Source organism: Scyliorhinus canicula, chromosome 16, assembly GCF_902713615.1.
Source record: "Scyliorhinus canicula chromosome 16, sScyCan1.1, whole genome shotgun sequence".
Classification (NCBI taxonomy): Eukaryota; Metazoa; Chordata; class Chondrichthyes; order Carcharhiniformes; family Scyliorhinidae; genus Scyliorhinus; species Scyliorhinus canicula.
In genome coordinates this window covers 35,109,094-35,137,023 of record NC_052161.1, presented here as the reverse complement: position 1 = coordinate 35,137,023, position 27,930 = coordinate 35,109,094, and the positions used below count along the sequence as shown (strand labels likewise).

Here is a 27,930-nt window from a genome sequence, read left to right as displayed (position 1 = left end):
GGAGATAAAGTGACCGCCAGTATATAACTAAGAACATAGCTCTGTCCTGGAAGTTTTTGGGAGGACAGACAGGTAGCAGCTGTAGTTGCCTTTGTTATGGATATACACAACATTTAAAGACGGCTTGAAAGCCTCACGAACTAAAGGTCCCTCACCCCCCGCCCCTCCCCTCACCCCCCATCCCATCCCTCCCAATTTGAGAATTGTCTGGTTCAAACTTTATATTAAATAAGTTGCAAGTGTGCACCCAGGCAGAGTGAATATCATCAATCTTTACCTACTCTTCATCTTTCTGTGGACCTCTCCCTCACCTTTTTTGGCGTTAGAACCAATAAATATGTCTGATCCATAGGTTGATTTAAGAAAACATGTTGACCTTTACCCTGATTCCTTGCAGATGGTGTCTCAAAAAACAAGTTGTTAAGGTCACTGCGAACCAGTTAGACTGAAAACGTGATGGGGCGGATTCTTCGTTTGAGAGACTAGGGCTGGATTCCCCGGGGGGGGGGGGGGGGGCGCAAGAAACGCGCCCCGACGCTGGCTTCCCCATTCTCCGGCGCCGTTTTTTGGGCGCTGGCGGGATTGCCGCCACGCCGGTTGGGGGCCGTTGACAGCGGCCCCCCGGCGATTCTCTGGGTCCCGATGGGCCAGGTGGCTGACGTGTTTGGCCAAGTCTTGCCGCCGTGAATTACTCACCTCCCACACAGCAGGATCTGGAAGGTGAGTGTGCGGGGGCCATCCTGGAGGGGAGGGCTGGTGGCGGGGGGGGGAATCTGACCCCAGGGGGACCTACCGATCGGCGAGCAGGCTGGTTCCGTAGGGACCTACTTTACTCCGTGCCGGGTCCCGCCATATCGCCCGGGGGCTGGTGCGGAGAAGGGAACCCCCGTGCATGCGTGGGAATACGACGGCCGTTCCGCGCATGCACGGGAATACGCCGGCCACTCTAGCGAGGGCCGTTCTCGCGAGGGCTGTTCCTCGCCGGCTGGAGCTACGGGGACCACTCCGGCGGCAACCTACCCCCCTAGAAAAGTAAGAATTCCTCACTTTCGGGGGCCGTTGACGCCGGAGTCGTTGGCGCCGATTTTCACGCCGGCGTGGGGGCATAGCCCCATTATTAGAGAATTCCGTCCTAAGTGTTGACAAGTGGAGTAAATCGGGATTGTTCCCTGGCCCTGATGGGGGCGCCGGACCCGGTGCTATTCAGGACATGATGATGGGTCAGCAATCTCACCACGTGAAACTAGTGCAATTCTAACTCACGCCAGCATGGAATTCGCTGGGGTCGGGATTGTCACTGGAAAGTTTGACGAGCTGGAGCTGCATATAAGCACTCCACTTCCCAACCGGACCTGGGCGGAGGTGGCAGAGGCAGTGAGCACCGTGAGCCCCACCATGAGGACCAGCCAGCAGTGCCAAAAGAAGCTGCATGACCTCCTCAGCCAACCCGGGTGAGTCACCACCTATGTGCCCCTGGCATCTCCCTTGTCCCACTCACCCTCAACCCCCTACCCCCATGCTGTCCCATGGACAACTGCAAAGCCCAGTCAGGATGAGCCCCCTCCACCCCCAGCAACACCCCGGAGCACATGTCCGGGAACGACACCGACATTTCGTCACTGCTGCTACTGGCACCCTCCACTATCCCAGAGACTCTCAATTCAGTGGGTCAGGGAGAGATAGGAGCCCCCAAGGGGTCAGACAGTCGGCGGGCGGCCTGACCCCAGGGATGAGCTGCCTTCACAGGTCTCGGACTTCTGATAGGGGTGGTCCCATCAATGCTGAAGATGCAGTTGCAAAGCCAGAGACTACAGGAGGGGGTGTCAGCAACCATCCAATGCCTGCAGGTGCAGTTGGCGATGCCGATAATGCATGATACCCATGCCAACACTGAACAGCTGGCATCCATGGTGGAAGCTTGGGTACGAGGGTCATGGCCATGGGTCAGGATGATCCAAGGCCTGGGGCACTCTGTGCAACCAGGGCCACATGGACATTGCTGCGGCGGTCCAGAACATGGCCCAGTCACAACAGACCATGGTAGCGTTAGGGACTAGGGCGCAGCTATTGATCATAGAAATCACCTGCTCACTGATGTTCCAAACTGCTTCAGTCCTCGATCTGAAGGGTGTGAGCAATGGGATTAGCTGGGTGGAGAGGGTATGTTGCGGGGGAGAAGAGTAGGTGGGAGGCTGGTGATGTGGGGTGGGGCTTTTGGAAGAAGGCATGGGCAGGGCCTAGAGGGCAGTCCGACATTCACTCAGGGGTCATCCTTGGAGCTGGCAGGGGGTGGGGCCAGAGATGTGGGGGTGCCATGTGGTAGGGCCTATGTGGTGGGTTACCCATTACCACTCGCCACCCCATGACCACCCCCCTGCCCACCCTACTCCCACCCGGAAACGATCCCCACCACCTAGACACAATCCCCACCACCCCAGAAAGTTGGTGGGCCCGTGAGATAGAATGGCCAGCACGAATGCAGGGAACACCCGAGCTGATGGTGGAATGTGATGCCGTAGACAGGAGTCAGACGTTGTCAGGTGTTGTGGAGTACCCAAGCTCATTGCACAGAGGGTCGTCATCATCCTCCGTTCCATGGACCAGACCTGCTGATACTGCCAAATCAGGGCCAGCACCCTGTAGTGAAGCTGGTGGGAAGCTTGGAGGGGGGAGGCTGCAGGTGCTAGAGTTGGGGGGATGTAGCGCAGGAAGGGGGAACAGGAGAAGGGGTGGGTGACTATGGGGGAGATGGGGGTGGGGTGGGACATGGAGGCTGGTCTGCTGGTTGCCAGTGCCCTTAGTCGGCCTAGAAGGCTGAGACACACATTGCGCGACCACATGTGCCTGCGCGGGCCCCATCCTGCCCATCCTCCTAGTCAGATGAGGCTCAGCGTTCCTCCTCCTCTTCTTCCTCCTCCAGCATGTTGCCCCCTCTGCAGTGCGATATTGTTCAGGATGCAACAGGCCAGCTCAATGTGGGAGATGCTCCTCGGGCTATATATGAGGTCCCCACCAGAGCAGTCCAGGCATCAGAACTGCATCTTTTGTATGCCGCTGCACTGTCAGTGATGTCCCTGGTTATCTCATTGGCATCGTTATAACGGTTCACTGCCTTGGTCTGGGGCCTCCAATCAGGCATCATTAGCCACGACCGCAGTGGATAAAACCCGTTGCCCAGGCACCAGCCCTCACCTGATGTAGCACCTCGAAGATCGGGCATCATTGAGTACGCCAGGCCAAATGCGTCCTGCACACTGCTTGGGTACCGGGAGCAGCCGTCCATGATGTGCATCCAGTGGTCACACACCAACTGCACGTCATGGATCATTCTATTGATTCATGAAGGGCATCCCCCTCATGTGCCGGTGCCCATAGATGGACAGGTGCCCCATCGATCACCCCCTGGACCTAGGGCATGCCAGCGATTGCGGCAAAACCCACTGTGCAGGCACCATGTGGGCTTGGTCCAAATTGAAGTATATGTAATCCGCTGCCCGGGTGATGCACAATCAATTGCACAAAGACGAGAGTTGAATACAACTGAGGCTTTAATACACTAAGATGTGGGGCCTCCTACAGCAGCTGCCGAAATGGCTGCTAGACGGGGAGCACACATATTTATACTCCGTCTACTGGGCGGAGCCGCAGGCAGGGACTACCCCCGTACCTGTAGTACAGGGCTTTACCATACCTACCCTAATATCCAGCAGTAGTTACTACCACACCGGGCATATAGGGCATCCGTGACAGCACAGATGCACCTGTGCGTGGACGTCTGCAATATCCCGGGCATGTCCTCACTCGGCGCCTGTAAGAACCCCTTGGCGAAGAGGTTCAAGACGACCATCACCTGGACTGCCATTGGGAACAGGTATCCTCCTCCATACCCCCCACAGTTCCAGATGAGCCATCATCCGGCACAAATGCTGCACACTCTTCCTGGTTAGCCAAAGTCTTTGGCGACATGCTCAGCCCGGCAGGTCCTCAAGGGACAGGTGGCGACAGTATAAGCTTGGCCTGATGCATCGCCTCCTTAGCATCTCCTCCTCAGTCTGTTGGTTGGCCGTCTCCCCAGCCTTACCGGCTGTCCCCTGCTCCTCTGGGGCAGGATCTGCAGGATCCTCCCCAAACAGCTCTTGTGCCTGCAGTCTCAGTGCGATCGCAAAGGGCTGCTGAGGCCAGGCAGAAAGCTGGCTGAATACCAAAGTCAATTGTGTGCAGGGGAAAAGGGCAGATATGTTAGCAAGGTGAGTACTCCCACCCAGGTCTAACAGGCTACACAGTGGCCCTGGGTTGCGCCACAGCTTCAGCCACCACTTGTCTCCCCCCTTCCAGTCCCACCCCGACACTTTGCCTTCCATACCACATCCCTGGCCGCATTTGTGCCTGGCACCAGGGAACCTCTGATCCCAACACCCGTCCCTGTCAGCAGGGGTACCGGTTGTTGGCACTACCCATGTCAGCGATACATTCTGCAGCCCCTGTTCTGTGCCACCATGTGCCACTATCTGCCCCCATGCTTGGGATGGGCAAAGAGGAGTGGGCACCTCTGGGACTGTAGCTGCAGTGTGCTGTGAGTCTGATGTGCGGCACATGGGCTCTGGAAGCCAGTCCAAGGCAGGATGATGGGAACAAGGGCGCAGCAGACAGGTAAGGCTTGGAGACAGCCGATGGTCCGATGGTGTGGGCTAGCTGATACCGTCACTGGTAGGGCCTCTGCCCTGAGAGGGACAGTGTGCCAGGAAGAGTGACAGAGGTCAGGGTGCATGTGTCCTCTGTCCGAGGTGCACTCTGCTCATCCCCTGCTTCCCCTGCAATGGGGCTGTGCTTCCGATGAGTGCTCTGCGGAGTCCCAACACCTGTTAGGCCACTGGGTGCGCATGGCCTGTCCTGTTGATGAATCAGCTGGGTTCGGAGGATTCCCATGGGGGTGGCCTGCAGGGGCACACATACGACCGGTGGCACTCTGCACATTTATAGGACACAGTGGGCAGTCAGCGGAGTGTGCAGCTAGGGACCTGTACACGATGTCTGCCTTGCAGACTGTGGCAATGGCGGTCCGTGCCCGGCCACTACGATCCCAGGGTGACACCCCCAATCCACGGCTCGCCTCCAAGTTGATCCCCGCTACACCCCTTGGCCCTGGCAGATGCCCCCCAGCCAGAGGCCCCCTCCCTCCCTGCCTCTCCTGATCTGCTGCAGCACACGTGGACAGTCTCTCGCATCACTTTTTCCTCCCAGTAAACCTGAGTTCATCCAAAATTATTTTGCCTGTGTCCTAATTTGCACCAAGTCCTGTTCACCCATCACTCTTGTGCTCATTTACCTACTTTGGCTCCTCGATTTTAAAATTCTCATCCCTGTCCAAACCTACCCATGGTCTTCACCCCTTCCTTTCTCTGTAATCTCCAAGAAATCAGCATATCACTTGAGCCCACCTGCTTTTAATCACTCCATCATTGGTGGCTGAGATTTCAGCTGTCCAGGCCCGAGATTCTGGAATTCCCTCCCTAAATCTCTCCGCCTTGGTTTTATTTCGTTGTCAAAGCTATTGGTCATGTTCCTTAATATCTCCTTGTATGTCTTGGTATCAAATTTTGTTTTATAACACTCCTGTGACATGTCTTGGAATGTTTTACAATATTAAAGACACTAAAATGTACAATTGTCATATGTACTACCTCAGAAGAAGTCAAATGCACCTTATTAATGGTTTACTATCTCACAAATACAGGCTCAACACCCGTATTATGAACTCTCTTAGCATGAATTGTTAGTGCATATAAATAAGATGTACTTTATTTAGTTCACCACATGGTCATTCAAAAAACAGATGATGTGTTAGATTTCATTACACAAAACACCACAATCTGAGTAGAAATGCTTGGAGACAGCTGCTACATTAAAGTAAATGATCTTGTTTCAGCACAATTCTCGTTATAATATTTATTTCCTTGGCTCTTAAACAACAAGGGTGTACTGTACTACATAATGTAGTAAGACAGCTACATGCAAAAAGGAAATTATGCATGTTCAAAATTGTCTAGAAAAAACAGCAATTGGGTTACAGATGGGGATTATGTAATTTTGTTTTTAATAAAGAAATTTCACGTGATACATTTCTTCATTTTCTTTTTAAAATAAAAACTATACAAACTTTTTTTCAATCTATGTTTAGGTCACTTATCATTCCGCCATATTACTGATTTAACAAGAGCACTTGGTAAAGTTGGCACATGGGACATTTTGGACCTGTATGGTGGACAACGGTTGATAGGCGACTACCATGGCTGTTTACACATAGCTCTGAATCGAGAAGAGGCAGATGAACTTGAATTTTCACATCACAGGAATTTGACTGCTGGATACCTCTGGGCTCTTGTGGGTTTTTCACCACAGGTAGGCTTACAAATTGTTTATTTGGTTTTAAATGTTTCGGTGCTGACCATGAAGTCTCGGCTAAAGAAGGAAATAAATTCAACAGAGGGTATTAACTTTATCTTGTTGGAGGTGAGTCAGGCACTTTCCGGAAGGAGGAAAAGAAAAGGCTGAGTCAAATAGTGACAAAGTTTCCATACATTCTTGCCTATAGCTCAGTATTGGCATTTATAATAATCAGAGAACAGGTAATGATTATAACCTCAGTTGGGCATTGGTATAGGTGTCTAAAAGGTGGAGAAAGAAATAACTGTATTTCGAGGTTAGAGAATGCAAAACAATGGATTATTTTCTGAAACCATGCTCCTGATGTTCCACATCGCCCAATGGAAGAGCAAATCAGGAAATTGAACATATCTCCATGTTATGGATCCATGCAATGGAAAATTATAGGGAGCACACACTGACATTTCCGATATGGCATTTCTAGTGGGTGAGGCTCTTGGTTGTTGTTGCATTTTCAGAAAACGAATCACATTTATCATATTATAAACATCTATTAAGCTTGTTTGCACATTTCTTTCACAGATTGGATGCAGGCCAATAGTTCAGTCATTCTAGTATAAGAGTTAGTCTCCGGAACTGCAGCCAAATAGCATGATTTTGTTTGTCATGAATTATTATAAACAAATGCTATATTTTAGAAATAAGAATATCAGTAAAATAAAGCTCATAATACATTAATTACATTGTTTTTCTCTGTTATCAATTCATGTTTGGGGCCTCACGGTAGCATGGTGGTTAGCATCAATGCTTCACAGCTCCAGGGTCCCAGGTTCGATTCCCGGCTGGGTCACTGTCTGTGTGGAGTCTGCACGTCCTCCCCGTGTGTGCGTGGGTTTCCTCCGGGTGCTCCGGTTTCCTCCCACAGTCCAAAGATGTGCGGGTTAGGTGGTTTGGCCATGCTAAATTGCCCGTAGTGTAAGGTTAATGGGGGGATTGTTGGGATACGGGTTACGTGGGTTTAAGTAGGGTGATCATTGCTCGGCACAACATCAAGGGCCGAAGGGTCTGTTCTGTGCTGTACTGTTCTATGTTCTATGTTCTATGTGGAATTGAATGAATCTTTGAACTAAAATTTCATGTACATTCTGCCCTTGTTATCATCCCAGATAAGAAATGAATAAAAATACATTTGTGTACTTCCTTTAATTCATTGAAGTGGTCACTAGTAACTTCTTAAAAGTATGCTGCCAAAATGCAGGCTGAAGGAGTTGTTCGATAAATCTTAAAGATTAAGCACTGTGCAGGGATTCCTGATCAAGATGCACCTTTTGATAACTGTCATTCCAGTGCAGTTGTAAATCTCCGTACAACATAATGACCTATATTAAACCCAGCTTTTTACCAAGAGTATGCTTTTGATAAAACAAAATGATATCTCACATGCAAAATACATTGTTGTAATGGATTTAGTAACAGAATGACTTGTAATTTCTCATAATGCACATTGAAGTGTGACAGTGTAATGACATTTTGACAGACATTTAATTCATTTATATGTGCATGATACGTTGAGGTTGACATATCTTTCTGAAATGCATACTGATTTACAAAATAATCTATTTCAGTTTACCATTAATAGTTCTTTTTTTTATTTCTCCTAGTTATAAAGCTGGAAAAGTTCCAGTCTTGTGTATCAAAAACATAATTCATATTTTGAGCTGGTTATTTTAGGCTGATAAAGGAAAACACATTTTAGGATGTAATGCAGGAATCACTGCAGATGCATCATGCAACATGATGACATTATGCATTGTACTAGTTCCCACTTATTTAGAAAGCAGTATTTGTTCCAAAAAATTGGAAAATCCAACTTATCCTACCTTACATACATTTTAGTATGCTAACATAGAAATTTAGGGAGGTTCCAAAAGCAAATGTCTGATATTCAATCTTTCCACAAATTCAATACTTTCTTATATTTTTTCACACTATCAGCTCCCATTGTCTCCCTGGGCCATTCGTTCCATACAATAACCACCTTCTGCATAAAATGAACAAATTTAAGTTGTCTGCACATTCCTCTTCTAAGGCTGACTCTGTGTCACCTAATTATTGAGTTTCTGGCAATCTCAAAATGTATTATCAAAGTTCAAATCATCTACTTTCCTAAAGATCAAGAAAGACAACCAAGAAAATTCTAAAAAGAAACCTCAAAAATTACCCATCTTATCTGACTTGATTAATATCTTGATTGATAAGGGGACCAGGGGTTATGGGGAGAAGGCAGGAGAATGGGGATGATAAAAATATCAGCCATGATTGAATGGTGGAGCAGATTCGATGGGCTGAGTGGCCTAATTCTATTCCTATGTCTTATGGCCTTATGGACTTAGTGTTGGGCAATAGGACAAAATGGGTGGGATTGGATCTATCACCTGTTATTCATGCAGTTCACTGAAATCAGTGGAACTGAATTCATCAAATTATGCTCGTGAAAGCGTCTCAATTTCATTATGTGAAATCACGAAAGAACGGAGTAAGGAAAGAACTTGATGCTGCTCCTTTCATGATTATATGATGTCCCAATGCACTAAATAACCATTGAAGTTTTTTTGAAATGTAGTCACTGTTGTGGTGAAGATTAATGCAGTAGACAATTTGTGCACAGCAGTGAATTAAATAACTGGACAATTTGTTTTAATGAAGCTGTTTGGGGGAAAAATATTGGCCAGGACATTGGACAAACTCCCATGCCCATCTTTGTATAATGCCTTGAGATCTCTTGTGTCCACCTGAGATGTCAGGCAGGGGCTGGGTTTAATTTTGTCTGTATTGTGCTAAAGTTTCAGAGGAGGGCTTCAGCACATGAATAGCCTTCTAATTCATAGGCGAGACCACTGTTCCAGGACTGATACCTATAGACATGCAATAGATCAATTTCAGCAACAACCACCTTTTAGCTGTTATCTCACCATAAATTCCCATGTGTCACCTTGCCAAATTTTCAAGTACTTTGCAAAGGATGTATCATGGAATCTATTTGGTCCATTAAGTCTGCACCAACCCTTGGAATGAGTGCCGTATCTCGGCCCACACTCTCCCATCATATCCCTGTAACCCTGTAATTCCACCTAACCTTTTTGACACTAAGGGGCAATTTAGCATGGCCAATCCACCTCACCTGAAAATCTTTGTATAGTGAGAGAAAACTGGAGCATCAGAACAAAACCCACCCAGACACGGGGAGAATGTGCAAACTCCACACAGACAGTCAACCAAGGCCGGAATTGAACCCAGGTCACTGGCACTGTGAAGGCAGCAGTGCTAACCACTGTCCCACATGCCACTCTATCTGGGATGGTGGTTGATTCAAGTCATGTGTGTACAACAAAGTACTTAGGTGAGCTTGGCAATACTGAAGCTTTAATTTCAGTTCTTGTGCTTATGCCTTTATGGAAACAGAAAATATGGGGAGGTGTAAGCCTTTCGGCCTTTTGAGCCTGCTCTGCAATTCATTCTGTTCATGACTGATCATCCAACTCAGAATCCTCTTCCCGCTTTCCCCCCTGATCTTTTGATTCCTTTAGCGCCAAGAGCTATCTCTAACTCCTTCTTGAAAACATGCACTGTTTTGACCTCAACTGCTTTCTATAGTAGCAAATTCCACATGCCCACTACTCTCTGGATGAAGAAATTTCTCCTCATGTCAGTCCTAAATGGTCTACCCTGAAACATCAGACTGAGACCCCTGGTTTTGGACTCTCCCGCCACCAGGAGCATCCTTCCTGCATCTACCCTGTGTCCTGTTAGAATTTTATAGGTTGCTATGAGATCCCCCCTCATTCTTCGAAACTCCAATGAATACAATCCTGACTGACCAGATCGCCCCTCAGTAGTGGTGACTAGGGGCCTTTCACAGTAACTTCATTGAAAAAAAGATTATTATCAAATATTATCATTATTTTTAATATCCCATCGCAGGAATCAGTCTAGTAAATATTTGCTGCATTCCCTCTATGGCAAGAACATCCTTCCTCAGATAAGGAGACCAACACTGCACACAATATTACAGGAGTGTTCTTACCAGGCCCTGTTTAATTGCAGCAAGATATATCTGCTGCTGTACTCAAATCCTCTCACTATGAAGCTAAAATACCATTTGCCTTCTTCGCCTCTTGTAGCATCTGCATGCTTACTTTCAGCGACAGGTGTATAAAGACACCAAGGTCTCATTGCACATTCCCGTCAATATATACCAATTCAGATAATTATCTTATTTCCTGTTTTTGCGAGCAAAGTGGATAACCTCACATTTATCCATATTTTGCTGCATCCGCCATGCATTTGTCCACTTCTCAACTTGTCCAAATCATGCTAAAGCATCTCTGCATCCTCCTCACAGCTCAACCTCCCATCCAGCTTTGTGTCATATGCAAATTTGGAGATATTACATTTAGCTCCCGCATCTAAATCCTTGACATATATTGTGAATAGTTGGTGTTCTCACACTGATCCCTGTGGTACCCCACGAGTGAGCACCTACCTGTTGGAAAAATACTTGTTTATTCTTTCTTTCCTGCCTGCCCAACCAGTTTTCTATCCATCTCAATATACTACCCCCAATCCCATGCACTTGAATTTTACACACTAATCTCTTATTGGGACCTTGTCGAAAGCCTTCTGAAAGTCCAAATAAACCATACCCATTGGCTACTCATCATCAAATATACTAGTTATATCTTCAAAGAATTCCAGTAGATTTGTAAAGCATGATTTCCTCTGTCGTAAATCTGTATTGACTTTGTCTGATCCTGCCACTGTTTTCAAGTGTTCTGCTGTTCAGTCTTTTACAATAGACTCTAGCATTTTCGCCACTATCGATGTAAGGCTGAGCAGTCTATAATTCCTGTATTCTCTCTCTTCCCTTTTCAAATAATGTGGTTATATTAGCAACCCTCCAATCTATAGGAACTGTTCTAGAGTCTATAGAATCTTAGAAGATGACCACCAATGCATCCATTATATCTAGGGCCACTTCCTTAAGTATTCTGGGATGTAAATTATCAGGTCCTAGAGATTGATTGGCCTTCAAACCCATCAATTTCCCCAACATCATTTCTCTACTAATATTGATTTCCTTCAGTTCCTTGCTCTCACTAAACCCTGCATTCCCCAACATTTCTGGTATGTGTCCTTTGTGAAGTTGACTTTCTGACCCATTGACCACAATCAGTAAGAATAAACAACAACATCTCCTCCTTAGTCCTCAATATCGGGGCCCCGCAAGGCTGTGTACTTAGCCCTCCCCCCACCTATACTCTCGATACACACACGACTGCTGTAAACATCTACGACTGCGTGGCAAAATTTGGCTCCAACTCCATCTACAGGTTTGCTGATGACACGACCTTAGTGAGTCGGAGCTCGAACAATGATGAGTCAGAATTCAGGAGGGAGATAGAGAACCTGGTGGAGAAGGGCAGCACGGTAGCACAGTGGTTACCACAGTTGCTCCACAACTCCAGGGTCCCAGGTTCGATTTCCGGCTTGGGTCACGGTCTATGCAGAGTCTGCACGTTTTCCCCGTGTCTGCATGGGTTTTCTCCAGGTGCTCCGCTTTCCTCCCACAGCCCAAAGATGTGCAGGTTAGGTGAATTGGACATGATAAATTGCCCTTTGTGCCCAAAATGGTTAGGTGGGGTGACGGGGTTACTGGGTAGAGACGTGGGCTTAAGTGTGGTCCCCTTTCCAAGGGCCAGTGCAAACTCGATGGACCGAATGGCCTCCTTCTGCACTGTAAATTCTAAGATTCCATAGTATATATTTAGTCGGTCAGCCATTTCTTTGTTCCCCATTTCTGACTGAAAGGGACCACATTTGACTTCAATCTTTTTCTCTTCCCAACCTACTCCTAACCCTTTGTTTCTATACCAATAACAACTTTTAAAGTCAGTTTTTATGTTCCCCATAAGCTTTTTCTTGTTATATATTTTCCCCTTCTTAATCTATCCCTTTGCTGAATTCTAAACTTCTCCCAGTCCTCAGATCTGCTATTTTTTTTTCTGGCCAATTTGTATGCTTCTTCCTTAGATCTAATACTCTCATAAGCCATAGTTTGGCCACCTTTCCCATTTTATTTTTGTGCCAGTCAGGAATGAACAATTGTTGCAGTTCATCCATGCAGCCATTGCCTATCCACTGTCATCCCTTGAAGTAACGTCCCCAATCCATCATAGCCAACTCCCGGCATCATCGTCATCTCCCGCTTCATACCATCGTGGTTTTCTTTATTTAGATTCACGACCCAAGTCTCAGAATCAACTACGTCACTCTCCACCTTGTTGGAAGAATTCTACAATATTACGGTTGCTCATCCCCAAGGGGCCTTGCACAACTAGATTGCCAATTATTCCTTTCTCATTACACAATAGCCAGACCAGGACAGACTTGTTTTCTAGTTGGTTCCTCAATTATTGGTCCAGAAAACCATCCGTATATACTGCAGGAATTCTTCCTCCATGGTATTGTTATCAATTTGATTTGCCCAATCTATATGCAGACTAAAATCACCCATAATTACAGATTTCCGTTTATCACATGTGTCTCTATTTTCCTGTTTAATGCCATCTCCAAAATCACTACTACAGTTTGGAGCTCTATATGCAATCCCTACGAACGTTTTTATCCCTAGGTGTTTCTCAGCTTTAATAATACAAATTCCACATCATCAGAGTTAACATGCTTCTTCACTATTGTGCTCATTTCCTCTTTAAGCAGCAATGCAACCCTGCAGCCATGCCTTTGTAATCCTGACTATATCATACCCGTTTACATCTATTTGTATGGGGGAGGACACCCCCTCTGGCTGGCCGTGAAGGTGACGGTTGCCTTGAACCCAGAAGCCGAGTGGGGACCTGTCTAGAATCTCACAGATCTTGGCACACAACCACGTCATCATGGAGGCCCTATATGCCCAGACAGCACAATACATTTCAATGTAGACCGATCCCACTCCGTCGGCATCGCCGCCATGCCCCGGTTCAGGGGGTGAGACGGGATGCATGTCCCTCTACGAGCACCTGCAGATGACAGGCCGCTCTACACAAACCGAAAGGGGTACCATTCAATGAATGTGCAGCTGATATTTGACCATCAACTACACATCATTCACCTCTGCAGCCGATACCTGGGCAATGTGCACAACGCCTTCACCTTGGCATAATTGACGATTCCTGACATGTTTGAGTGCCCACCCCCCCCCCCCCCCCCCCCCCCCCCCCCCCCCCCCCCCCCCCCCCCCCCCCCCCCCCGGGGTTGGCTCCTGGGCGACGGGTTATCCACTGCGGTCGTGGCTGATGATGCTTATCCGGAGGCCACAGACCGACGTGGAGACCGTCTACAACTTTGTAGCAATCTCTTGAACCTCTTGAGGTTGGGTTTCAGGTGCCTGGACTGCTCTGGAGGGGACCTCTAGTATGATGCTGAGAGGATCACCCACATCATGGTGACCAGCTGGGTCCTCCATAACATCATGCAGCAGAGGGGTGACATGCTGGAGGAGGAGGAGCAACAGCAGGCCTCGTCCGACGAGGAGAATGTGGAGGAGGGCAAGGACGGCAGGATATGAGCCCAGTGAGGCAAGAGAGGCTGCACGATGTGCCAGGTCCAACGTGCACAGGATGCGCTGATCGCCTACAGGTTCACCAACATGGGGAGTGGAGGTGGGTGGCAACTGGCCAGGGGCACAGAAAACGCATCCCACCACCACAGCCCCTCACTCCCTCTGTGATACATAACTGCTGCACTACGGAGTGGGGGCCCTGGATCGGCAGGAACAGTGGGTCTGATCCATGAGATGGAGGGTGATGACAACTTAACTGGTGTCTAACTTCCTGTCCTTACAGGCCCTAATGCTAGGTCTAGGTGGTTTCCCAAATGGTACAGTAGGAGTGGAGATGGCCTGCTGTGATTCTTGCCCTGCGACCTGGGTCCCCGTTGGAGAGCATCTTCAGGAGCGACCAGTCCTAGATGGGCCCAGCTGCTTCTTGGGTGGCATGGTACCCACATTCTGCCCACTGCCCATCAGATGCACCAGGGTCAGGAGGGGGGGAGACCAAGGTGCTGGAGTGTTCTAGCACCTCTCCTGCGGGAGTCACGGGCACGGGCCCCATCACCTCCTCATACCTTGGGGTGCCCGGTGGACCCCGGGCTACTCCACGGGGCGGGGGTGTGAGGGGAGCTATCCCTGAGGCTTCCCTGCCACCTGGCACTGCCAGTCCTTGAGGTCCGCTCTGGTCCCAACCAGGGTCTGCATGCACAGGGAGTGAACCATCTCTGTCTGGGACTGCGCCAAATCACCCATTGACTGTGCCACAACCTTCTGGGTTTGTGTCACATCAACCAGTGACTGAGCCATCTCCCTCTGGGTGTGGGCCACCTCCCTGTGTCTGTGCCACGTCGGCCAGTGCCTGATCAATGCGCCGATGTTCCCAGTCATGGCCTGCTGTGACTGGGCCACGTTGAGGAGCGTGGCTGTGATGTCCAGGTGGACCTGAGATGGCAACCCTGTCCTTGACCTCGGCCAGTGCCTGCACAGAATGCTCCAGGCCTTGAACATGCTGATCCACAGCCAAAACCGTTGCCCCCAATGCCTCCACTGCAGATGTCACCTGATGGACTGGATGACATGCATTGGCGACACAAACTCATGCTGCTGCAGGTGGTAGGACTCCTCCAACTGTACCTGCAGGTGCTGGATGCTCGTGACAACCGCTCATGTAGTCCCCGGCTCTGCGACTACACCTCCACTATAGATAGGCCTTTCCATTCCAGAACCATGAAACCCATCTGGACGGCAGCTAGTCCCTGGGGTCGGCCCGTCCTCTGACTGTCCCCCCCCTTGGGTGTTCCTACCTCCACCTGCTGTACCGATCGACTGTGTGGCGAGTACCAGATAGAGTCCCAGGAGCCTCTTCACTAACATGCCAACCGAAGTGAGTGTCTCTGAGATGGTGGAGGCTGTTGGAGACAGCTGTGACAGATAATCACTGTCATCCTTAGACTTGAGCTCCGGGCTGGTGTCCAACCTGCTCCCATCGCTGATCGGCTCTCGGGGAGCTCGGGCTGTGGCACTTGCTGGCGGTGCGGGATGTTAGATGGTCCCGCCCAATCTCCAGCCGGTCCTGCAGGACACAAGACAGGACACATGATTAGACAGCGGGCCGGGGGAGTGAGGTGAGAGTGGGTGGTGGAAGGTGAAGGGGTGATGCAGAACGAGGGTGGTGTGGGGGTGAGGGTGGTGTGAAGGTGGTGTAGTGTGAGAGTGATGTAGGGTGAGGGTGATGTGGGGGTAGTGTTAGGGAGGGTGGGGAATGGTACAAGTGTCCTGGGGAACCGCAACTCAGCAGCCCGCAACCGAACTCCACCTCGGTGCCCCCCCTTTCCACCGGGCCGCCGTCCACATCCAGGGTCCTTTGCTCTGTCATGGCGAACATGTCCGGCGGTCCCCCTCCTGTCTTCTGCTCCCGGCGGTTGTACGCTACCTTCTCTGGGGGGGTGGGGGCCTTGCAGCCTCTTTCCCGGACCGGGGTACAGGGTCATCCTTCTCTCCTCCATGGCGGCCAGGAGGGTCTCAAGCTCTGTGGCTGCGAAACGTGGGGCGGTGCGTCTTGCTGCCATCTTGTTGGTTGGGATGGTGTGTGTGTGGGAAGTGAAGGTTCATATGCGACTGCAGCTTGTCAGCCTCCTGAATGTTAATCGCAAAACCAGCAAATCCGGCACCATTTCCCATTCAAATCGATTGTGTTCCACGGGGCGCCAATGCTAACCCCTTAGCAGTAGCAGAATCAGTCCAGATCTGGCGCCAGTTTTGCTGTCATGAAAGTCTACGGATTCTGTGTAAGCATCAGCATTTAGTCTCAGAAACGGAGAATCCCGTCGATGCTCTTTCTCACACTTTTTTATCTTCATGGCTTCACACTCAGTCTCGCTCTTTATTCCTCACGGCTGTGCTCTCAGTCTCACTCTTTCTCGGGCTCTTTTATCTCCATGGCTCCGCTCTCAGTCATAGGCATAGCACGACATTGTTATGCCATTGTTGCCATGTTCAGTTCTAAAACACAATCAATTCTTTCAAATTGATGGTTGGAAAAATAATTTTCTCCGAATTGTATGTCATTATCATTCCCATCTTCACAAGCTTAAATGACTCCTTCGTCCTTCAGTCTATGTTGGCTGTACAAAAATCCTGATGACAGATAAGTGGGTTCATCCACTAGCAATTTGTCACAGTGGTCACTAATATGTCAGAATTTTATGTAGAGAAGGTGCACCATTGGGATGTAAATTGGCTTGAACCTTCCACCCACTCAGGAAGGAAGTTCTGATTGAAATGAAATGAAATGAAAATCGCTTATTGTCACAAGTAGGCTTCAGTGAAGTTACTGTGAAAAGCCCCTAGTCGACACATTCCGGCGCCTGTTCAGGGAGGCTGGTACGGGAATTGAACCGTGCTGCTGGCCTGCCTTGGTCTGCTTTAAAAGCCAGCGATTTAGCCCAGTGTGCTAAACCAGCCCCTGGAGAGAGAGAGAGAACTGTCGGCCAATCAAATGGTGGGCAGTTCTTTAATCCCGGCAATGCGCAGCTGGCAGGCCTTGGCAAGGGGATGGGAAGACTGGGTGTGATAGAGTGATGAGGGATGGGTGGGGCGGTGGTACCTTGAGGGGGAATGGGTTCTCCGTGAGCATAGTGTTGCTCCCCAGCCCGGCAATAATTTTGCAAGGTTGTGCACATATTGACAGACAGATTTTCTGAAAAAGTACTTAATTTCTTGTGAAATGTTTTGGGAATAAGGTTGCACAAGATGCTATATAAATGCAAATTATTTCCTTTCTGCAAGGAAAAGAACAATATATATTGTTTGAGGTATAATTTCACAGAGACGCAAATGTTACATACACATGTACAATTACTTGCAAATTGCAATGGTAGCTAAAGTTTGAAAAGCAGAGCAAGTAATTTTACATTAATATTTATCTGCTTAGAAGGAATATATTTTCTTTGGTTTTATTATGAGTCTGCTTTTTTCAGTCTTTTGTGGTATTTCTGAACTATTCTCATTACCACTTTTTTGTACCACACTTCTCGCAAGTTACTGACAAAATTCAAATCAAAAATACTTTTCTGAAAACCTATTTTGGTAAACTTAGATGACACTTGCAAATTCTTTTGTTATTTCTATCAATGTAAAATGATTGGCTCTCATATCTACTTCTAGCAAAGCAAAACAGTTTATAGCTGAATCCATACACAACAGTGTGAAATAATTTTAAATCAGACACTTTCCATACATCACTCTAAGTGGCTGTTGACAGTGAATTGACCTCTCCATCCATTTAGTTGCTTCCTTCTATCAGCTAGACCCTCCAATTTGTTGTGGGTTGTCTTTTCAACACATTGAGGCCGTTTTTGCATTCCTTCAATACCTGGACCAGAATTTTAGCAGGCACGCGCCTGACCGGAACTCGCGGTCAACACATTTACATCAATTTCTCATCCAAGAATGAGATAAAAGGGCCCCAGAGCATAGTCAGTGTCAATTTATGTGCGAGCTTGGTGCTGTTAAATGTGCGCAATTTAAGGTGTTTCTCTTTGATATTTATTTCACTCTATGCCTGATCAGCTTTTTTAGACCAGTTTTCTTGGAGGCTTTCAGCAGAGTGCATCTTCAGATGCAAGAGACCCTGATTTGTGCATTTCTGATAATGAGTATTGTGCTACTCAGCTGGTGGGACCTCCTCCTTTGAAGAAGAGAGGGGCAAGTAGTGACCCGTGGGCAAGAGATGCAGACAGAGGGGTGCAGGGCCAGCAGAGAATTCAAGGTGGAACGGTCCGCAGAAGATGCCACTACTCTTTAACCAGAGTGTTCAGGCAGTACTCCAACTATCTCAACATGCCCGAGGTCCAGTGCTGATGGAGGCTCCATCACTCCACAAACACTGTCAGCACCATATGCCAGATGATTGAGCTACAGGTCACCTCCAACTTCATGGATGGCCATTCTATGCCAGAGGGTCTGAGGATTACAGTGACATTCAACCTCTACACCTCCAGTTTTTTCCAGGGCTCAGTGGCGGACCGGTGTAGTGTGTTCCAATCAGCTGCCCACAGTTGCGTCAAACTTGTTACTGGCACTTTCTTCAGATGGCTCATAACATTTATTCATTACTGCAGAGACAATGTTACTTAGGCTTTGACAGCCAAAGGCTTTGTGACAGTTTCTGGCTTCCCCGTATCCAGGGTGCCATCAACTGCACTCAAGTGGCCATCAAGGTGCAAACGGATGAGCTGGGTGCCTTCCTGAACAGAAAGGGGCTCCACTTGCTGAACTTTCAAATTGTATGCGACCACAGGACACAGATATTTCAAGTCGGTGCATGGTAACACACTTGAAGCCTACAACCTGCAACACTCACAGCTGCCATGGCTGTTCATCACTGCAGTCCATTCGGATGATGGCTCCTGAGTGACAAAGGCTATCCATTGAAAAGGTGGCTCACAAAGCCACTCAGGCACCCAAGGACAGAAGCAGAGGAGAGGTACAGTAGGAGTCATGCCTCCACAAAGGTGGTGGTAGAGAGGACCGTGGGCTGCTGAAGATGCCTGGACCAATCAGTGGAGCACTGCAATATCATCCAAATATTTGTTTATTGTCATTGTGTGCTGAGCTCTGCACAATTCCGGTCTGCCCCTTGCCATGACAACCATCAAGCATACTCAGGCCATTAAAACATAATCAATCTTTATCTCATGTGCAGAGAAACAAAAAACAAAAATAACGGGCGAGTTTCTCCATTTGGGAATGTGTTCTCTTGTCGGAGGAGAATTTCAGCTGATTAACGTTCCCCTGGGAGCACCACGTCGGGAAGCAATTCCGTAACCCCCTCCATGCAAATTTATGCATGGCGAGGAATATGAGGGATTCCCAAGGGAATCCCGCTATTAGGCCGCCATTTCGAACAGGTTGCCCAATAGCGAAGTCCCATGGGCCAGCCAACCCCCCCTCACTCCACAAATCAGCCCACCCGCCCGTCCCTGCACTGCAAAGCAGCCCCCCTCCCCGGATTGCCTGGGTGCCCCCATCCCTGAAGTACGGTGACCCAAATCGCTCCCCTCTGGGACTCCCGAACTAAGGAGACCCCACCCATGGACAACCTTCATAGGGAGACACCCCTAGGAACCCCCTAACTGAAGGATCCCCCCCCCCACACAGAGAACCCCTAACTGAAGGACCCACCCCCCCCCCCACAGAGAACCCCTAACTGAAGGTACCTCCCATAGAGACCCCCTAACTGAAGGAACCCCCCCCACAGAGACCCCCTAACTGAAGGTACCTCCCACAGAGACCCCCTAACTGAAGGAACCCCCCCCCGCCCCCACAGAGACCCCCTAACTGAAGGTACCTCCCACAGTGACCCCCTAACTTAAAGAAGCCCCCACAGAAACCCCCTAACTGAAGGAACCCCCCTCCCCCGACTAAATGGACCCCTCTCCCAAAGAGCCCTCCCCCAGAAAGGAGACCCTGTCTGAGAGCTGGGTAGCAGCTGTAATACTTACCTCGAAGCTCACATGTCCATTCAGGAAGGAGAACAGCTGTGACGTGTGTTTCAACCCCTCAGATCCATTAGCTGCAAGCCATTCATGACTTTCTAGTAGTGGGCTGTGATTGACAGCTTTCACTGCAGGTTTGGGTCATTCACCTCCCTTCTTGGATGCTTGACTGTCAGTGCTGAAACCCCAATGTTTGCAAACATCAACCAGACGTGTATTCCAATCACTAAGTGCATTCCAAACACTCAAGTGTGACGTGAGTGCAGATGTCTCCTGCTCAGGGTTAATAGGAGCGTCCTTGGAGCCTCCTGTGGATGGTGCATCTGTGGGAGGAAGACAATGTGTTAGTGCATTCATTCATCAGATAGTCAATGTGCATACTAGACAGACTGTTGAGACAATGGAGAACAGCAACATGGTGTCATCTTAATTGGAGGATCAGTGGGCACTGACATTTCCATTTCAGATGAGATGATCCTACAATGTTTGCACTATCCATCACCCACACATGTCTGCTCTGCATCCTTACCATTCTCTGAGATCCCTGCCACACTGTGGCTAGTGGAATGAGCTCTGCATGGCATTCAAGTTGCCAGGATGTCTATCTCCCAGCAGGTTCAGACCAGGAGATTGGGCTCCCCACCACAGGTTCTTGTGTGGCCCATCAAATTTTGGATTCACTTCTCCTGAAAGGGCAGAAGAGAATTCATCATTCGTGCTCCCACTCCCTGAGGAATGATTCCAGCCATGTTGTGGGGTGAGTCAAGAGTGACACATCTCACCCTTCAATGTACTTGAGTCAAACGGGCAGACCTCCCAGCCTTGGCCAGCGCAGGCTTCAGTGTTAGTTGGCATAAACGTTCTTACACCCCTGAGCATCACGAGAAAATGCCACCCAACTCTGCACTCACCCTTGAGAAACGCAGCAGATTGTTGAACCTTTTGCGGCAATATATTCAGGTCGGTGCACCACATCGTGCCTGCTGACCTGGGCAGGCACCTCTGCTTGTGTCTTTTTAGTTCTAACCAGTGGCCTCTTCTTGCCATCTCTTGTCATCAGGAATATATGCTTGACACTAACCTCCTCTATCAATATGCCCAGGCACTCGTCAGAGAAAGGGACAGAAAGAGTGCACATTGGACTTACTCTCCTGCCTTCCATGCCTACTGGGTGCTGAGTCCCTTGCCAAAGAACAGGATACTTTTAATGGTTGCAGACAGCTCCCTCAGCCTATACAACAACTTCTAGCAGCATCCAGAGAGCTGCCTCTAAGAGTTTTTAAATTGTATTTCCACCCCCGCCTCGACCATCAGGCCAACCAGATATATGCTGGGTGGGCCATATTTGGCATCCCTGTATGAAACTACATTTACAACAAGATCTCACCCAGGATTCAACATCAGTTTCCTGACCGCCAACCTCGTGCACCTGACAGATGTGAAATTCAGGCCCTGGGTTTTCTTATTTTGCACAATGTTTACTGGAAGCAGAGTGGATTGTGATTTTCTCACAATGTTGTGATCAGTCACCCCACGTAACATCTGGGGTTGGTATTGTGAATTTAGTTTCACATGTCTTCAGCACCTCTGTTGTGAAGCTTGCTTGTTAGAGGGTGGGGAAAATCAATCTGCTGTAAGGTTTAAATGCCTTAAAAGGCTCAAAGGGGTTTAGGTGTTTTAGTAAGCTCAGAGAAGGGGGCAAAAGAGGGGGAGGTGTGGCGCTGCTAGTCAAGGACAGTATTACGGTGGCGGAAAGGATGCTAGATGGGGACTCTTCTTCCGAGGTAGTATGGGCTGAGGTTAGAAACAGGAAAGGAGAGGTCACCCTGTTGGGAGTTTTCTATAGGCCACCTAATAGTTCTAGGGATGTAGAGGAAAGGATGGCGAAGATGATTCTGGAAAAGAGCGAAAGTAACAGGGTAGTTGTTATGGGAGACTTTAACTTTCCAAATATTGACTGGAAAAGATATAGTTCGAGTACATTAGATGGGTCGTTCTTTGTACAATGTGTGCAGGAGGGTTTCCTGACACAATATGTTGACAGGCCAACAAGAGGCGAGGCCACATTGGATTTGGTTTTGGGTAATGAACCAGGCCAGGTGTTAGATCTGGAGGTAGGTGAGCACTTTGGAAACAGTGACCACAATTCGGTGACCTTTACGTTAGTGATGGAAAGGGATAAGTATACCCCGCAGGGCAAGAGTTATAGCTGGGGGAAGGGCAATTATGATGCCATTAGACATGACTTAGGATGTGCGGGTTAGGTGGATTGGCCATGCTAAATTGCCCGTAGTGTAAGGTTAATGGGGGGATTGTTGGGTTACGGGTATACGGGTTACGTGGGTTTAAGTGGGGTGATCATTGTTCGGCACAACATCGAGGGCCGAAGGGCCTGTTCTGTGCTGTACTGTTCTATGTTCTATGTTCTATGTGTAGGTTGGAGAAGTAGGCTGCAAGGGTTGGGCACACTGGATATGTGGAGCTTGTTCAAGGAACAGCTATTGCATGTTCTTGATAAGTACGTACCAGTCAGGCAGGGACGAAGGGGTCGAGCGAGGGAACCGTGGTTTACCAAAGAAGTGGAATCTCTTGTTAAGAGGAAGAAGGAGGCCTATGTGAAGATGAGGCGTGAAGTTTCAGTTGGGGCGCTTGATAGTTACAAGGAAGCGAGGAAGGATCTAAAGAGAGAGCTGAGACGAGCAAGGAGGGGACATGAGAAGTCTTTGGCAGGTAGGATCAAGGAAAACTCAAAAGCTTTCTATAGGTATGTCAGGAATAAAAGAATGACTAGGGTAAGAGTAGGGCCAGTCAAGGACAGTGGTGGGAAGTTGTGTGTGGAGGCTGAGGAGATAAGCGAGATACTAAATGAATACTTTTCATCAGTATTCACTCAAGAAAAAGATAATATTGTGGAGGAGAATGCTGAGACCCAGGCTATTAGAATAGATGGTATTGAGGTGCGTAGGGAAGAAGTGTTGGCAATTCTGGACAAGGTGAAAATAGATAAGTCCCCGGGGCCTGATGGGATTTATCCTAGGATTCTCTGGGAAGCCAGGGAAGAGATTGCTGAGCCTTTGGCTTTGATTTTTAGGTCATCATTGGCTACAGGAATAGTACCAGAGGACTGGAGGATAGCAAATGTGGTCCCTTTGTTCAAGAAGGGGAGTAGAGATAACCCCGGTAACTATAGGCCGGTGAGCCTAACGTCTGTGGTGGGTAAAGTCTTGGAGAGGATTATAAAAGATACGATTTATAATCATCTAGATAGGAATAATATGATTAGGGATAGTCAGCATGGTTTTGTGAAGGGTAGGTCATGCCTCACAAAACTTATCGAGTTCTTTGAGAAGGTGACTGAACAGGTAGATGAGGGTAGAGCAGTTGATGTGGTGTATATGGATTTCAGTAAAGCGTTTGATAAGATTCCCCACGGTCGGCTATTGCAGAAAATACGGAGGCTGGGGATTGAGGGTGATTTAGAGATGTGGATCAGAAATTGGCTAGTTGAAAGAAGACAGAGAGTGGTAGTTGATGGGAAATGTTCAGAATGGAGTTCAGTTACGAGTGGCGTACCACAAGGATCTGTTCTGGGGCCGTTGCTGTTTGTCATTTTTATAAATGACCTAGAGGAGGGCGCAGAAGGATGGGTGAGTAAATTTGCAGACGACACTAAAGTCGGTGGAGTTGTAGACAGTGCGGAAGGATGTTGCAGGTTACAGAGGGACATAGATAAGCTGCAGAGCTGGGCTGAGAGGTGGCAAATGGAGTTTAATGTGGAGAAGTGTGAGGTGATTCACTTTGGAAAGAATAACAGGAATGCGGAATATTTGGCTAATGGTAAAATTCTTGGTCATGTGGATGAGCAGAGGGATCTCGGTGTCCATGTACATGGATCCCTGAAAGTTGTCACCCAGGTTGATAGGGTTGTGAAGAAGGCCTATGGTGTGTTGGCCTTTATTGGTAGAGGGATTGAGTTCCGGAGCCATGAGGTCATGTTGCAGTTGTACAAAACTCTAGTATGGCCGCATTTGGAGTATTGCGTACAGTTCTGGTCCATTCATTATAGGAAGGACGTGGAAGCTTTGGAACGGGTGCAGAGGAGATTTACCAGGATGTTGCCTGGTATGGAGGGAAAATCTTATGAGGAAAGGCTGATGGACTTGAGGTTGTTTTCGTTAGAGAGAAGAAGGTTAAGAGGTGACTTAATAGAGGCATACAAAATGATCAGAGGGTTAGATTGGGTGGCCAGCGAGAGCCTTCTCCCGCGGATGGAGGTGGCTAGCACGAGGGGACATAGCCTTAAATTGAGGGGTAATAGATATAGGACAGAGGTCAGAGGTGGGTTTTTTACGCAAAGAGTGGTGAGGCCGTGGAATGCCCTACCTGCAACAGTAGTGAACTCGCCAACATTGAGGGCATTTAAAAGTTTATTGGATAAGCATATGGATGATACGGGCATAGTGTAGGTTAGATGGCCTTTAGTTTTTTTTTCCATGTCGGTGCAACATCGAGGGCCGAAGGGCCTGTACTGTGCTGTATCGTTCTATGTTCTATGTTCTATGACATACGTCATCCAGCACTTTAAGCCTTCATAGACCTTTAAATTGTGTTTACTCATAAACGGATTTCAGAGAATAATGTGTGCAGGTAGGCCCTGGGGTTCTGAGCCCTCCCAGGACCTCTGATGGAGCAATGTATTCGTGAAGGAAAGCATACCCTTTATGGTAGTACCTAACGACCACTGGCAATAGAAAGAGGTCTCCTGGCAGTGGGTGTCAATCCTATTACCTATCACATACAGGGCATGGGTTAATAGCATATACACATACCTAGATACCAACAGGAAACACTCTCAAGAAATAGTTTGTTATTAAAATGATGATCGCACTAAAGTTGCTAAACATTCATGCATGGTAATTTGAATAGTTTGAAAGTTGCTTTCATGTAATGTGAATGGGTGCTTCTTTGCCGTTTTGCATAGAAACAATGTTACTGGAGAGAAGAGGGGGAGATTTGACAGGACTCTTAATGCAGTGACTAGGTGGGATGTTTCTCTGCAGGCGCATGGCACAAATGTCTCTTGCAGCTGGCAATAACTTGCCCTCTGAAATTTCTTCTGCTAATCTTGCTGCATAGGAGAGCCTTCAGTTTCTGTGGTTTATTTGGTGACACCTCTCTGCAAGGGACAGTTTAACTACATGGAATCACAATCCATAAGACACAAACAAGTCTGCATTGTAGGATTCCCCAAATCGATCCAGAAATCTGAAGTACTGCTCCACACACCTTGCTGATGTGCTTCATCATCACTCTGGTTGATCAATGCACCTTATTACATGTCCAGATTGTGTGGTGAAATATGACAAGGTGTCCTCAGCCACAGTTGCAGAAATTAACCTTCAGCTTTCAGAAGCCATCCCAAGACTTGGCATTTAAGTCGCAGAAGCAGCAGCACATTGAAATGAAGGCATCAGGACAGCTGCCAGAGAACTGACTTGCATAATATGTTATTAGTTGTATATATGTTATTAGAGAGCCTGCTGCAGGCCCAATCAGTGAGCCTGCTGCAGGCCCAATCAGACAGCCTGCTGCAGGTCGAAACACAAATATCCTTTTGTGTTGGTGTTGGCATTCAGTTAGAAACATACACAATCAAGTGGGCGTAGCCTATGGAGCAATATTTTCTGTGTCTAGTGCTTCTAGATGGCTTAGTGTCAGTGAATATGAACAGGAAAGTAGGCATGTCCCTAAAGGAGCCAACTCCATTTTCTGCCTGATAATTTAAATAGATGAAAAATTGATTTGAGGTAGATTGCCCCAATGGAGCCTGATCGATTTCTATCCATTAATTTCATTTAAAGAGGTTGAAAATTGGACAGGCTCCCTTATGGGTGTGCGTTCCATTTTGCCTAATTTTCCTGTATTTTCTCTTCCCAAGCAAACCAGTAACCAATCCCCAGTTGAAGGAACAGGAAAATTGCCCCAATTTCTTCCTGTGATCACAATCAAATGATCCCATTTTGAAAATTTAGGCTGTGGTGTTCAGTGATTTATATTGCTTAATCAGCGATGAGAGACTTTCTTCACCTTATTGCTTCCATAAGTTCCAAAGCTGGAATGACATGTTCAGTGTTATTTATAATGTTTACATGTCTAGGAAGGGAGCTAATAGGTGATGCTGCAAATTATTATAGTTTTTTTCCCTTTATTGGCTGCTAAATGTAACATACCAGCTCTGAATATGCACAAGTAAACTTATAAGTGCAGAAGAGAAGAGTGAAAGAAATAAACTCAATTGATGCAGTTGAATAAACTAAATTGCTAACTTGTCATTTCAGTAAATAAAACATGTCCTACATCACTTCTCAATAATTTCTCCCAGTCTTTCTCATGATTATCATGTTAGCTCTCACTTTTTAAAATAAATTCCAAAAATGTCACAGAGAAAGGGATCCCTATCATAAAATTGCTTTATAAATGTATTTATTATGTACCCTCAGACAAAATGCCTAACCTGATTGTCACAGTCATAGAATTTATAGTGTAGGAGGAGGCCATTCAGCCCATCGGGTCTGCACCGGCTCTTGGAAAGAGCACCCTACTTAAGCCCACACCTCCACCCCATCCCGGTAACCCTGCAACCCCATCTCACCTAAGGGCAATTTATCATGGCCAATCCACCTAACCTGCACATCTTTGGACTGTGGGAAGAAACCGGAGCACACGGAGGAAACCCGCAGGCACGGGTAGAACGTACGTACCCCGCACAGACAGTGATCCAAGCGGGAATGGAACCTGGGACCCTGGCGCTGTGAAGCCATAGTGCTAACCACTATGCTACCGTGCTGCCCCTGATTGGATGAACTGTAGCTTGCAAGTTGACTGTGTGGTAGCCATTACAAAATGTCAAAGGTGGATAAAATTTGAGAGGTTGATTTGCCACTTATGATACAGAGTTAATGACTGGAAAATCAAGAATTGCATATTTGCTGTAGCTCCCACATTTCCAATATTCTCCTGCCCTGCAGAGCTTTGCTCTGAAAGTGTTAATTTGTAAAATATGTTCTGTTGTCTCTTACAACATCTCAACAACTAACTTTTGACTACTTTGGCATTTCCCAAATTACGTAAAAATTAACTGTGAAGAACTAAACCTAGTCCAACAATGCAGCAAAATTGAAAGTGACAGTCCTGCATCAGAGTTACAACTGATATCCTACTGTCGCAGGGCTCACAATTAATTGAAGCCAGCAACCTTGAGACCTCTATCAAACAATTAGACATTACCAAAGTCACTCCAACTTTGCTAACTGCAATTCAATTTCTTTATCCCTGTAAAGTGTGGAAGGAATCTAAACTTTACATTTCTTTAGGTTACCAATAACACTGCAAAACTTAAAATGAATGCTTTTTGTGTGTCTTGAAAACTTCCAATCATTGGAAAGAAAGAACTAAGTTGTATTGGTTATTATAATCCCAGACCAGACCCCCAAGTGGCTAGGATACTGGACCGAAACTCCTGTATTTTAGTTAATGTTGTAAGACTGTGTGGAAAGAATAATTCGCTGCAGGAGTGATTGCTTGAAGAAATTGAGATTTGGTATTTTTTAAAACAAAACTTTATTATGAATACAATATTAAATTATTTAACTTGGGGTTACAGTCGTGATAAAGCATCTGTAATCAGATTTTCTCTTCCTGCCACATACAGAATTTGTAAATCAAAAAGTTGAAACAATAAACCCCATCCGAATAGTCTTGCATTTTGAATTTCAAATTTGTCCAGTGATTTTAATGGATTATGGTCTGTATATACAATTGTTTCAGCCAAATTGTTACTAATATAAATGTTAAAATGTTGTAATGCCAGTCCCAAACTCAATGTCTCCTTCTCGATGGTTCTTTTCGTGAATATTGAGTTTCTTAGAAAAAAGAACC

General features: G+C 47.4%; 1 protein-coding gene across 1 annotated transcript in view; it reads left to right on the top strand.

The window, feature by feature from the left end:
* The window catches only part of si:zfos-911d5.4, a 399,989-nt gene that overhangs the window by 82,903 nt on the left and 289,156 nt on the right, over nucleotides 1-27,930 (top strand). Inside the window, exon 6 of the mRNA XM_038773956.1 lies at nucleotides 6,179-6,399. Coding sequence (XP_038629884.1) covers nucleotides 6,179-6,399 — 221 coding nt within the window. The remainder of the gene's footprint in view (nucleotides 1-6,178; nucleotides 6,400-27,930) is intronic.